At 47.2% G+C, this 14,400-nt stretch overlaps 1 protein-coding gene across 1 annotated transcript in view; it reads right to left on the bottom strand.

Annotated features, from left to right (window-relative positions):
* Positions 1 to 2,966: 2,966 nt before the first annotated feature.
* LOC110306584 (kallistatin) overlaps positions 2,967 to 14,400 on the bottom strand; it is a 28,891-nt gene continuing 17,457 nt past the window's right edge. The window contains 5 exon segments of the mRNA XM_021178653.1: positions 2,967 to 3,173; positions 3,778 to 3,940; positions 5,710 to 5,977; positions 8,375 to 8,518; positions 8,521 to 8,816. Of these exon segments, the coding sequence (XP_021034312.1) occupies positions 2,967 to 3,173; positions 3,778 to 3,940; positions 5,710 to 5,977; positions 8,375 to 8,518; positions 8,521 to 8,816 (1,078 nt within the window).

Raw genomic sequence — 14,400 nt, 5'->3', positions numbered from 1 at the left:
CATAGCAAGCCTAAACTGCCCATGGCTTGCCTTCTATCCACTCACTCACTTGTGTGTGTAGGGTGGAGAGGGGCATAAGTCAGCTTGGGGTTAACTTCATCTCTTGCAGGGATGTTGAAAACCAGAATCCAGCTTGTCGGCGTGCAGAGGGGAAATGGGACCTGAGCTCATCCACGCAGTTCTGTGATCTACAGGACCTCTGGAATTCTAAGTACTTGTATGTGTTTATGAATATAACCTAGAGGAGGGGCATTGAGCTGCAGAATTCTCCCTTTCAGCAACAACTGTCCATGAGATCCTTCTCTGTCAGGGTTCCCCTAAGGCTGTCTTGGGTCCTATTCAAATCTGTTTTAGAGGGATGAATGGGGAGCATCCTCTTTGGTCCCCTACCTCCCTACCTCCCTGGACCCTCTTGAGTGGGCTCAGGGAGCTACTGCTTGCTCTATATCTTCTTTCTGGGCTTGTGGCTTTGCTAGGGCCATAGCTGTATCAAAAAGTATTTCAACTCTGACTGTTGAATGGGTGCTCTCTTAGGATTGTATTGCTGTGAAGAGACACCATGACCACAGCAACTCTTATAAAGGACAACAGTTAATTGGGGATGGCTTACAATTCACAGGTTTAGTCTATTATAATCAAGACAGAAGTAGGGCAGAATTCAGGTACTGGAGAAAGAGTTGGGAGTTCTACATTCAGATTAACAGGCCACAGGAAGAGAATGAGACACACTAGGCCTGGCTTGTGCTTATGAGACCTCAAAGCCCACTCCCAATGACACATTTCCATGGACAATGTCACACCTACTCCAATAAGGTCACACTTGCCTATAGTGCCAGTCTTTGTGAGCCTATGGAGCCATTTTCATTCTAACCATCACAGATGTCAACTCGAAGGTACTCTCTAGCTTGCTCTCTAGTGACAACTCTGATTTTCTGCCATGGGGCTTCTTGTATGATACAGACAAGGCTTAGGGAGCCTGGATACTGTTTTCCAGCCATAGACTGAATCTTCAGAACTGCCCCTATGTACTCTGGGCACCAAGAAGCACCTCGGAGTGGGTGTGGTCAATAGCCTACAATCTTGACGTCTGGAAAATTCCTTGAGTACTGCAGTCATAGAGTACCAGCCCCCATTTCCACCCAGAGCAAACTGTGAGAAGTTCTGTCTCAGCTTGACCTACAGAAAGGGGAGTGCTATAGGGCTGAGTGTTGATCTAGAACCTTCTAGAAGCTCAGTAAAGAACTTTAAGGGCTGATAATAGAAAAAGAAAGGTCAAGAAGATGTTCCCAGGTTTGGAACTGCCCTCCTACTGGGACCCTGTGTCCATGTCTAAATGGCAAGGGTATTCAAAAAAAGAAGAACCTGGAATGCATACAGGGTCAAACCGAGAATCGGAGATGATGTGCACAGCACTGGGTGTCTGGTTTGTGGGTCCCATGGGAAAAGTAACAAGGTTGGTGTATGCATTGCCCCCATTTTAAGCTTTCCCACATAGAGTAAGTGTGATTCCATGAGACAGAGTCACCTAAACCTGTCTCATAGGTGTCTCATAGGTGAGGGTACCAAGGTCCAAAGAAGTAAAATTGGACTGATGATATTGAGTGTGCAACTAGTGGGAGCACAACAAAAGGTGAGCAGGTGATGGCAAAGCATTATGGGAGTTCTTATCTGGACATTGAAGCAAAAAGTGATCTGAACCTAGAAAAGAATGGGGAAGAGTTCCTCTTGGCTGCCCCGTTCCCAGCACTCACTGGCCTGGAACTCCATGTTGAAGTCAGAGAGCATGTTGAATAGCCCCTGTAAGCCAGCATGCTGTTGCCTAGAGAAGGCATCTGCTGCAAACCAAGGGTTTGCTGCAAAGAGAACCAGTCTCTACCAGCCTGCCTCCTCCATGGGTAGGGGGTTTGTTTTCCCAGATGCTAGACAAGCCCCTCCTTGGAGAATTCACTCTGCATTCTGAAATGATCTGAGCTAGATCCAGGGCATGTGGGTATAACATATTACTCAGGCAGAGAAACTGAGCCCCAAGAAGGGCCTAGACTTGCCAGATCACATCAGCAGGGCCAATACATTGAAAAGTCACTGTTCCTGGCCCTGGCCTCCTGTTCCTGCAGCATGCCGTTGGCCACAGCTGTCTATTTTGGGAGTGGCACTAGTCACATCTTAGGCCAAAGGTAGCATGCACCTCTGAGCCTTCCTCACTAGAACTATGGTACAAATCTGAAATGTCCCTACAGTGCTTTGAACACATTTCGCAGCTGGTAACACTGTGTAGATGGGTTTGTTAAAGTGAGTCTCTTGGTGTGAGCTTTTGAAGACTGGATGGAACCTTTGGTTCAGACCTCACAATTTATTTTCTGGTCCATGAACAACCTCCTCCATCAACTGCCTCCCACCCCCACCGTGAACCAAGCTTGTTGCCAGGTCTTCCCTGCTGTGATGCACAGGGTTTCTGTGCATCTGTCCTTCCATAAACTGTTTCTGGTAGGCATTGTCACATTGTCACAATGAGGCAAACATAAGAAAAGCACCCGGCCAGTGTCCAGATGGCCCAGGCTGCTTCTGTTGGGAGTCTCCTTATCAAAGCTGTCTCAGCTTCTCTTCCGGAATGAAACACTACTTCTTCCCAGCCAACTTCTCTTCTTCTCATAGCTGGCCCACAATGTGCAGCTTAAGCACATCACACTCTATGTCTGGAACTAGATTTGCTAACAGGGTAAGGCCTGTAAGTCTGTAAGTGTCCACTACATATGCGGCACCACACACATACTAGGGTCTCAGAGATATCATTTGTTTTAATCAGCATGACACCCTAGGAGGGTCTCTCCCACTTTCAAACCCATCTAGCCCCATGCCCTCCTGTATTGCTCTTGGTGTCAGGAGCCCTTCCCTACCCCAAGTCATGGATGCAGAGTTATTCATACCCAGCACTCCCCAGTCACATTCTCCTGCTGGTAACAGACCAGCTAGTCCGAGGTCTGCTGTGCTGTGGGGTTGACCACCTTCCCCATGAAGATGATATTCTCGGTGCTGCTGGAATATATCACCAACAAGAACGGCTGGTTGAATGTAATGTGATGGAGTGGAGCAGAATACGACGCTATAGAGAAAGCAGTGACTGCTGCAGCCTCTGTGCCAGCTTCATTCACGTCTAGGGTGGCCTTGTGGAAAACCTGAGAAAGAAAACAGGCTTCACAGCCTCTCCAAATGTACAGTTATGATAGTTGCCACTACTTGGCTGTCTATGTATTAGTGTTACCCCCTAGGAAGTCAGTTGCATAATAATGCATTATGCATTATTAGGCATAAAGACAATTAAATCTAAGACCAGGCTATATCCCAAGGTAGGGGGCAAGAGACAGATTTTCATACTCCTCTCTTAGGGCATATGTACCCATTGATATGTCTTCTCCCTACAATTAATGTTACAGATCTTTGGCTCTCCATAAAAACAAACCCATACAGGCTTTGGATCCTTCTTATGCTGCTCCTACAATGCATTCTTCACTCCCTGTGACTATGGCCTACTCAGGTACCAGACTCCTTGTCCAGCACAGAGGCATCAGAGGGCATGGTCTAGTTGTGGCTACATCATCCCAACACTGAGACTGTGTCCAGTAACTGGTAGGGTGGTGTATGGCTGTTGATACCTGTGCAAGGCTGAGCATATGCTCTCAGACACCGTGGTAGCTGGGAGGACATCTACTGCCCACCTCCTCCCCAGGACCAGAAGTCTCCCACACAGGTGTGTAGGGTCAATGAGCCTTTGTTACTTACTTTAGATAATTGCAATTTCTCCTCTTTGGTGATATTCGAGAAGTCTACGTGGTGGGTGAACAGGTTCTGGAAGCCCAAGTCAGGCAAAATCTTATCCAATGCATAGGAATTTGAAATGGAGAATTTGGGGAACTGCAATGCAATCCTTTTATAGAAGACCCTGAAGAGGCACAGGGAGGGGGCATATTAGATTCTCTCTCTCTCTCTCTCTCTCTCTCTCTCTCTCTCTCTCTCTCTCTCTGTCTGTCTGTCTGTCTCTGTGTGTGTGTGTGTGTGTGTGTGTGTGTGTGTGTATGCATAAGTACAGGTTACATGTGTGCATGTATACTGCAGTCACAGAGCAGAACTCCGGTTACTGGGACAGGGTCTCTGGTTGCTGTGGAACTGGCTCAATGAGTTAGACTGACTGACCTACAGACCCTAAGGCTCCTCCTATCTCCTGTGACTACAGGCACCTACCAACCATACCTGGGTCTTGAAAAAATGTGAGGTCTATAATTCAAACCTTGTGACTCTTGTGCTTACAAAGCAAGCGCTCTATTGTCTGAGCCAGCTCAAGATATTAGACTCTTCAGGCAACTGGACGCTGGTTGGTCTGAGCCTCCCTGAGGAGAAAGTGACTTCATCTACTTCACGTCAGTTTAGCTTGCAGAAGCACATGTGTGTCTGGCAACACCCCAGCTAGGTGCCAATAGTAGATACAGGCCCCCGATGTCTACTTGGCTATCTGGGGGAATTCTTTTCTATTGAAATATAATCACTTCATTTCACCCCATTTCTTTCTGTCCTCTAACTCCTATACTCAGTGTCTCTTGTACATCTCTTGAGCACTTGGTATTGTACAACCAGTTAAGAGGTCCTCCTCAGAGGACAACTGAACCTTTGAGCATCCCTTAGCTGCCTGTAGTCTATCTGAGGGAATTGCTGCCCTTGGATGCTCTTTTTCCACAGAGGCTGGGGACAGGGGTGGGAGGTGAGTAGATATCCTGGGAGACAGGTAGCAGCCCCTTCGTGTGGCAGCCTGCCCTTGCCTCCTGTGAGGCCCCATGGATCACAGCTGCCCTGGACTGGCTGTTTATAGCTAAGGTCATGTGACGTCCTGCCTGAGTGAGGCTCCTGGCTGGTCTTTTTCTTCTTTATGATTGGAAACATTACTGCTCAGAGCTCAAAACAGCTGGGGCCCCAGCTGACTTGAGGATGCCTCATGAAGGAAATGGCTACCTTTCCTGAGTTTGGCTACCAGAAGCACTTATGTCAGCATGCCAGGAGAACACGTCCTGGAAGCTTAGGTCTGGCAAAATCCTATGCAATACATATGAATTTGAAATTGAGAATTTGGGGAACCACAACAAAACATTTCTGTTAAAGTACTTGAAGGGACACAGGAGTGTAAGGGGCACATTAGATTATCTCTTTGTCTGTTTGTCTCTGTCAGTCTCTGTCTCTGTGTCTCTGTCTCTCTCTGTGTCTCTCTGTCTCTGTCTCTCTGTCTCTGTCTCTGTCTCTCTCTCTCTCTGTGTGTGTGTGTGTGTGTGTGTGTGTGTGTGTGTGGTGTACAGAATTGGATGAGTGAATAGAATTTTCTTAACCCTTTGACATCAGCTCAGACAGTCATCTGGCTAGGCGAGGGGTTCTCCATATTCCCTGTACAAGGGTTGACCCTCAGAGGCAAAGTGGCTCCACACAAAACCTGTGAAACAAGGGAAACTAAGACTTCTAACTCTACAGTGGTTCTCTCTGATGAGAATGGGGCCTTGTACTAACCACCATGGAAGAGTACACTGTCCAAGAAGACCCATGGTCTTCTCAGCGCCATGGTTGTCACCTTCACAGAGTAGTGGTCACTCTAATTTCTGTTCACTGGGTTTCATGGAAAGGGTCTACTTGCGAGTGGTACCATGATTGAACACCATGAGACATCCTGATTAGCTATTCTGAAGCAAGCGATGCCACTTTGTTAGCATGCCTGGGGACAGCACCTTCTCCACCTCATTCATCTTGCCCGGGTTAGGAAGGATGAAGAACGCCATTGCATCTCCCCTGTAATCCATCTGCAGCACTCTGCAGGGTACATTGCTGTCCTCAAGATACCCATGTTTCTGAACTTGCCGCATCATTGGTACCTTCACAACCGTGTTCTCATCTACGTAGAATTCTTGGGTAGAGATTCCAGAAGTATGAAAGGGTTTCTCCCAAAGGCCTGAAGGAACAAGGAAGAGAGAGAAGCCAAATCTTTCTACAGGGAATGCAACCTGCAGCCCAGAGCCATGGTATAGCCTCCAAAGACCCTCATTGTCACTCGGCCCCACTGGGAGGAATAGTGGATCTCCTTTGGCAGCTAGATTCAATTGAGAATCATCTAGAACAGCGATTCTCAACTCATGAATCATGATCCCTTTGTCAAATCTCTATCTCCAAAAACATTTACATTATGATTCCTGGCAGTAGTAAAATTACAGTTATGAAGTAACAACAGAAATAATTTTATGGTTCGGTCACCACAACAAGAGGGACGGCATTAAAGGGTTATATCATTAGAAAGGCTGAGAACTGCTACTCTAGGATGTTAACATACCACTGGGCATGTCTGTTAGGGCCTTTCTAAAACAACTGCATCCTGAGGGTTCTTATCTAATGAATGATTTAGTAATGGATGGATTCAAAACCTGTTATACTACTGGCCCAGCTGTGGAGGAGCAGAGAGGAAGAACGCTGGGGGCATGTCCTCAGGGACTATCTCTTGCTCCAGTCCCCTTTTGTTGCTATTCTACTCTGCTTTCTTCCTGCTATGACAGGGAGATGCTCTGTCGTGCTCTCATCTCTCTTCTCTCTTCTCTCTTCTCTCTTCTCTCTTCTCTCTTCTCTCTTCTCTCTTCTCTCTTCTCTCTTCTCTCTTCTCTCTTCTCTCTCTCTCTGCTCTGAAACCATAATCCATAAAAGTCCTTCCTCCACTGAAGCTGTTTATGACAAGCATTTTATTCCAGCAACAAGAAGTTGAGAAGCAGACAGGAACAATCTGGGACCCTCAGAAACCTCCCCATCTCTCCATCACAATATCTGCTTGTGAAGATCTACAGTGCACAGTGGGACTTGGCTCACTTTCAAATCTCAGTGTATAATCAGTGTCCATGATCATGACAGAGAAAAAGGCAGAGTGGATGTCCCTTCTGCCATCTGGAGAGAAGGAGTTTGGGTTCATGCTCCAAACTTAGGGACAGGAAGATGTGGAGAGATGATACAAAAGGAAAGTTTTATATAACAGACTCTGCTTTCTCAATGACTGGGAGGCAAGCTCACTAAGCAGAACTGTAGAGGAAGGAGGGGAGCTGAGAGAGAAGCAAGAAGTTGCTAGCCCTCTCTCTGGAGTGTGAACCACTATGTGAGGGGCTGTGGGCCTGGGCAGTGATCATGGCCATTCACATGCACAGACATCAGGAGAGACCACGTCCACTTGGGTCATTTCTTCCAGCCACACCCGGCTGCAGGAACAGAGGTGAATTAACTAGGCCTCTGGGTTTACATAGGCATACAGCTTTGGCAGGTCATTTTTGTGAGAAGAGCAAGGAGCTAGGCTATAGGTGTTTGCAAACAGATAGTTGTTGCAACCACCACTGAACTCTAAACCATGGGAAGGAGGGAAGTGAGAGCACAGGGAGACAGTGAGGAGGTGGAAGGTGGGGAAGATGGATTGAGCTCTTCATGGCAGTGTGTTGGAGGTGCTACAGCATGGGGTTCTCAACCTGTGGGGTGCAGCCTCCTTGGGGCCACATATATGCTGTATGTCAGATATTTACATCTTAATTCATAACAGTAGCAAAGCTACAGCTATGAAGTAGCAACAAAATAATTTTATGGTTGGAGTCATTACAACATGAAGAACTGTATTCAAAGGTTACAGTATTGAGGAGGTTGAAAACTACTTGGCTAGAAAGACGGCTCAGCTGTTAAAAACTCCTATTGCTTTCCCAGTAGACTGAAGTTCGATTTTCAACACCCACTTGGTAGCTCACAACCAGATGTAACTCCAGCTCCAGGTGATCTGATGCCTCTGGTTGTGGCCAACACTTGTACCTACACACATGCACACAAAGTCTATACCCATATGAACAACTAAACTAACAAACAACATACAAAAAGTGAGTCTTTAAAAGAAGGTTGGTTTTGAGTGCATGTCACATGAGATGTGTAGGTGTGGTGACTAGTTTTCCAGGATTATTGTCTGGGGATGTTTTCATTTTGCTTTCTATGGACCCTGAGTCAGAGCTGGTTACAACTTGAGATCTGGAGATGACTTATGGAGCAGAAACACAGCCACCAAGTTTCATGACTTGAGTTTGATCTTCAGGACCCATAGGATGAAGGGGAGAGTCAACTCCCACAAGTTGTCCTCTGACCCCCACATGTGTGCCATGATATGAGCTCCTGTCCTCCACAATAAACATTAAAATCTGAGTCTGAAAAATGGGCTGAGCTCCACAAGAGGTCTTCACAAGAAGGAGGGGCCATAGAAAGATCTAGAGGTAACCTGGGCCCTCAGCTAGTCTACCTCCCAGTAGGACTGTATGCTCAGCAGTGGGTGGACTGGCACCTTGCTTACCTTGGAAGAAGATATAATTCACCAGCACCATCCTTACATTTGGGCTCAGTTTACTGATCAAATCTTTGATCTTCCCCTGACTTTTCTCCTTGACATAGTCGTTGATGAGCTGGATGGCAGCCTTCTCGTCTCCGAAGTTAGCTTGCCTACAGAGATGTTCAGCTCAGTGAATGGGAGAGCTAACATGTCTCGAATGGACCTGAAACCCTCATAGATTTCAGACAGTGACAGCTTTGTGAGGTTGAAGCCCAGGCCTTCGAGGATCTGAGTCTGGGTGTCCCCAACAGCCCCTAAGGACAGCATGGCCAAGGAGATGGAGATACTGAGCAGGGAGAAGAAAATGTTATTCTCAGACTTTTGGGATGCTATCAGGTGGTAGAGACAGAAGGCAAAGTCGGCATTGTCAGAGGCAATCTGTAGCTGGAGTTCCACTGTGAGACTTCTTTATAGGTTTAGTTGGATGTGTTGTTAGGCTCTTGGCCTGGTTGACTGTGAGAAAACCCCAAGAATCCAGCCAGGAGAAGCAGCAGACAGCCAGTGTGATACATGCTGAGTCTCTCATATCTGCAGAGAAAAGGACACCCCCACAACCAATGGACATTCAAGCAGTAGACAGGAGCCCAGCTGAGCTTACCATGCCAGAGCCACAGGCATGCCCCAGGGATTGGGACATCCAATTACTAGGTAGGGAGTTTTAGAGATAACACCTAAGCTTGTGGGAGGATAGCCCTGCAAATTATTGCCAATATCCACTTAAATTACTTTGCTTGTTGGTTTATTTCAAATGAGGATCACCCAAGAAAGCTATCAAGGGACTGGTTTAAGCCAATCAGAGCAGCCCACTCCCTCTTCTACAGACATAGGATAAACCACTGATTAGATCTAAGTTCTGTAGCCAAAGACTTTTCTGTGAGGCATCTTTGAACATGCAGTATATGATTTCTTCTACATGTCATAGCAAGTCTTTCCAATAATGAGATGCCTAAATGTCTCTAATGTGTTTGGGAATTAAATCACCATCCTTATTATTTCCTAATGAAGACCCTCTGTGCTCCTTTCTCCTAGCCATATTTATTGGTTTTTCACATAGTGAAGATAGAGGCATGGCCTCAGATCTGTCAGTTGGAGGCAAGTGAATGCCAGTCCCCTCCGCACGGGTGGTGACAGGGGTGTAGCTCTAGATCCATGAAGCACACCTCAATGCCCCTCTGTGTGCATGCCTGTATTTCATGCTCCTTTGACAGAAAAGGAACCAGAGGGTCCAAGCCAAGGCTTCTTCCTCTTAGCCATGATCTGCTTTCTCCGAGGTACCCTTTCCCTGTGCTGTATCTCAGTCATCCAGGGACAGGACAAGGAAGGTATGAGAAGCACCTTTGCCTCTCTCCCTGGCTGTCTGGTCTACACTCCAGCCTCCTTCACTTTCCTGGGCTTCTCTTGCAGGTAGTGGAAGGAAGAGCTGGTCTTTCTACCACTGCCCCATCCAGAAGAGGAATGCTTTGCCAATGAATGGTCTCACCTACCCTTACAATAGTGGCACCAATTCTCTTCTCACAATGAACTTGACCTGCCCAAGAAAGACTGTTAAATTTTCTACACTGACTCTACACTTGTCCCATCCATTGGTCCTATCACTGTTAGGTTCCCCTGTGACCATCTCTCCAGCCTTCTATGTGCACCCCTTTCCCATGTCATGTCCTGAGAGTTTCTCTTTGGAGCACTCCTCCCCTGCCCTCCCTGCACACCCACAAGGATTATTGCTTTTGTCTTCATGTCTCTCCCTCAGACCAGAGATGAAAAAATTCCTACAAAGGGCCAGAGGATGTCATCCCTTGCATTGCAAGCCAGTCTCTTTTGCCATGACTTACTCGGCCCTGGACATTGGGAAGCAACTGTGGACAAGGCAAGCATTTCTAACAAAACTCTATGCATGGGCCCTGCAGTCTAAAATTCAAATAACCTTAGAGGGTCACACTGTCTATCTTTTTTTTTTCTTCTCCTCTTGCACTAGGAAATGAGCTCTGAGCCTTGTGCATCTTATGCAAATGCTGCTGAGCTTCACCTCTAGTATCCCCAGCTATTTCCTCACTTAAATAATTTACTTACTTTTACATGTGTGTGTCTGTATGTGTGCATGCACGTGTACCTACATGAGCTTATGTGCATGTAAGAGGCAAAAGGGTGTTGTATCACCCAGAACTAGAGTTACAGTTGGGCTACCTTGTGTAGGTGCTAGGAACGGAACCCAGGTCCTCTGCAAGAACAATTGGTGCTCTTGACTACTGAGCCATCTCTTGTACCCTTGAGCTTGCCCTTGTACCCTTGTCTTTAATGATACATTTGCCAGCACAGTGTGAGAATACAGGGCAGTGGGTTTAATAGAAGACCCACCTGCCTTCCCACTTGTTTTGAGATACCGTCTCACTCAATTGTCTAGGGAACTAACTCTTTAGCACCAGGAGGCACTGAAGATGATTTCCTGTTTTTAGTCACCTGAGTAGCAGGGATGACAATCTTGGATCACCACATTCAGTGACATGGTTCAATGATTCATGCGTGTAAACTTAACTTCTATTCCCAAATGATAACCTCTGTGCTGGTATATTTCAATATCAAGATATTCTATATCTTGAATTCTTCATTTGGAGAGTGGGCCACATTTAACACCTGAACTGTCCTTTGCTGGCTTTGGACACAATCACAACAGTAGCTGTGCCCAGTTTTACTTCATGGGAGAGAGGATATATCAAACACACCTGGCTTTCCAGACTCTCCTGTCCCTAAATATCTTCTGAAACCCAACCTCAATATCACACACTTTTCTGTGGCCTTAAGAACACCCCCTCCCAACCTCCAGCATATCAACAACATCTGCCTGGAACACTGGAAGTTCTAGATTCAGCAAACTCTGCCCTGAGCTAGCTGTGTGGAAGCTGGAGTGGCTTGAGCAAGGTGGCCTAGCAGGGGAGCAAGGGCATTGAGCTCAGGTACACCAGGATTTCAGTCTAGTCTCAGCATTTCTAACATGTAGGGAGGTTAACCAGATGTCCAGTTGGCCCCAGATTCCCTTCTAGGTTTAGTTCTTAAAGTCCAGTGACCCAGGAAAAGATTTTGGACTAATCAAGATGGTGAGTCATCCTCTTTTGACATCATTCCCCCTTTTCCTGGGTTACTCAAGGAACAATTCCTCCTGGAGTGACTCTGGTGGCTATCTGAGCTGCAGAGTGGTTTGTGGATCTCAAGTATATAGAGCTGTCTGACATCCCACTCCAAATCGACTAATGATTAACCAAAAGAATCATGGGCATGGCACAGATTCATCATCGGAAGTGAGCCTGCCTCCCTCCAGGACAACACTCTTCTACCCTCCCCCCCCCAACACCCACTTCAGAGAAATCTGGGATGGTTTGTTTGGTGCTTGCCTACTGTGTGGAGGTAATACTTTGACAGGATCTGGTCTCCACCTGGCCTCCCACGTACTTTGTGAATGGACACCTTGTCTGGGCTTTGGCTGGGACTCCCACCTCAGAGAATCACAGTAGACCAAAGGCTGCCTTTGTGTGCCAAGTGGGAACACTTTCAGAATGTTGCTACAAAGAACAGAGGGCATGTGCAACTGGAGAAAGCTGGTTCTCATAGGCCAGATGCTATCAAATGAGCATGAGAGCCTACTTAGGGTTCTAGGTTCCAGTCCTAAACTCTGTGGTTCCTGAGGCTAGAACTCCCGAGATGTCACACATGAAACCCTAAAGCCAGTATATCTAGCACAAGGGTGGTGTGGGGTAGAACTAGCCTCCTGGCCCAGGAACTCAAATCTTTAACTCTGGAACTAGACTTCTTCTCTTCTGAAGTTGGCAAGCATCAGCACGAAGCAGACCTTCTGGGGCCACTGTTGCTCAGGCCGTTTGGAGGAAAAGCCATGCAGAAAGATCACCCTCAGAATTTCAGGATGACTTTGGCCATTCAGACTTTGTCTTACACTTTCCCAGTGTGCTTCTGGGCTCAGGGTTCCTTGATGGAAATGGAATGTATGCACCAATTCTCAGGACAGGGATGAGGTCCTGAGATGAGATGTGGGGTGGGGGTAGGGGTGGGGATAGGGGTGGGGGTAGGGTGGAGGGTAGGTCAAGCACAGCTTTGGGCCAGCACCCAGGGTCCAGAGTTCTCTGGTGAGAACTCTGTCTCACTGATGTTTGTCCCATTGCTCAACCCTTTCTCAGAAAGAAGAGTGTTTCTCCTCTTAGCAGACATGAGGAGATACAAAAACCTAAGAAGCTGTCAGCTCAGATGTGAGATAGGCCCTACCCTTTCCTCCGAGGTTAGATCAATGGCTTTCCTAGAACTTGCCATCTTTCTCTCTTAGGACACACAGTATGTCCCCATTGTTAGCACATACTGGCTGCCCTTTGGTTCCTGGCATCTGCCTCTGATGTGCTAGGACAGAGGTCAGGGTTTGGAGTCAGACAGTCTCGGCCATCTTTGAGATACAGGACTTCATTTAAGCTTTGCCGTATTCCACTCTTCCTGTCTTGGTCCTCAGTTGTAATTTAGACACGTTTAGCTCATTGGCAAATTGTCATGAGAACATGGGGTGTTCTCATGCCAATGTGCTGGACCCCATGTGTTCCTGGTGTGTCATTCTCCCTTGGTCTCAGCAGTGGGAAAGTGCCAGGGTAGAGTCCTGGGCTCCTCTCTGGTTATTACTGTACTTCAGCTTCCTCATAGCCAAAGTTTGAGTGATAATCCCCGGCCCTCAGAGTCTTACAAGGTTGCCATGAGGGCTCAGGAAACCCACACTCTTCCCATGATTCAAATGGAGCCTAGCACCACGTCATTAGGTGCCCAGAGAGTATGAGTCATGCTGTCATCGGTTTACTCAAAGCAGGTCACTGATTCTCTTACCCTCCCAAAGGTAGCTGCTGCAGCACTTGTGAGCTGTTTGGGATGTGATCCTTTTAAATAATTTCAAGAGACCTCTGGGCATTTCTGGGGCATGTATTAGATCTGGCTGTTTGAGAACATTTTACCCCTAACCTTTTACCTTTTGAGACAGGGTCATGCTATGTATATAGTCCTAGCTGTCATGATACAACATAGCCCAGGCTAATCTAGTACTCTTGGAAACTCTCCTGTTTCAGCCTGCTGGGTATTGGTGTTACAGTCATGTTCCACCGTGCCTACCCCCAAACTATTCCCATTGTCCCTGTGCAGAAGCCAGGTGATTCCTCCCAGAAATAGGAAGATGGAAATGACCTTTGCATTTCTTCAAAGTGCTATGGACCAGAAGGTGAAGGATGGGTTGCTGGTCGTGGTGTGAGTAGACTGGGCTCAGCTACCAGCCCTGCTGAATGGCCTGGCTATACTTGCTTCCTAAGGCCTTTGTGAGGGAACAGGAAAAACTTTTATTGTCACCTCTGTAATACCAATGGCTTGGGTTTCTCATTTGTCATCTGCGAGGTCCCAACATGTGGAGACCAGTGTCATTTTAGCTCACAGTGTGTCAGGACAAGGCTGGTAGAGAGAAGACACCCAGCAGAGGCAGAAAAGCATAAAAAGACCCAGCAGAGCTGCTCCATAGTACAATGAGTGGTCAGGAGGGTGGGGTCAAGCACAAGGAGTAACAAGCCATCTGCCCAGGAGTCCAGCCAGGCTAGTGCCACGATGAATGGAGAGTGGTGGGATGAGGTCCCGGAAGCAGCTACTCTTCCCAGGGTCCAATCAGATGCTTAGATTTTGCTGTATCCATGGCCATGACATATCATTGGAAGCTAGAATCCTGAAGCATCCAGTTGATTCTTGTCCCAGATCAGCTTTCTCCAAAGTGTAGCCCCAGAGTCTTCCAAAAGAGGGTCCTTATGCAAAGGCAGGAACTACAAGCTTCCTCCAAGTCTCTTAGCTCAGGATGATTAGGAGGGGCAAAGAGCTGTGGAGAAGCTCCCAATTTGAGAGATCAGTCCAGTTATCTCAGGATAAGTACATGGGGATCAGCTTGATAACTCAGCCTCAGGGTGGGGCAGCTCTTGTGCCCT

This window comes from Mus caroli, unplaced genomic scaffold (genome assembly GCF_978045245.1).
Source record: "Mus caroli unplaced genomic scaffold, Mus_caroli_1 scaffold_14, whole genome shotgun sequence".
In the NCBI taxonomy this organism is placed as follows: domain Eukaryota; kingdom Metazoa; phylum Chordata; class Mammalia; order Rodentia; family Muridae; genus Mus; species Mus caroli.
The sequence above is the reverse complement of the archived record's forward strand: the minus strand, read 5'-3'. Positions and strand labels throughout refer to the sequence as shown.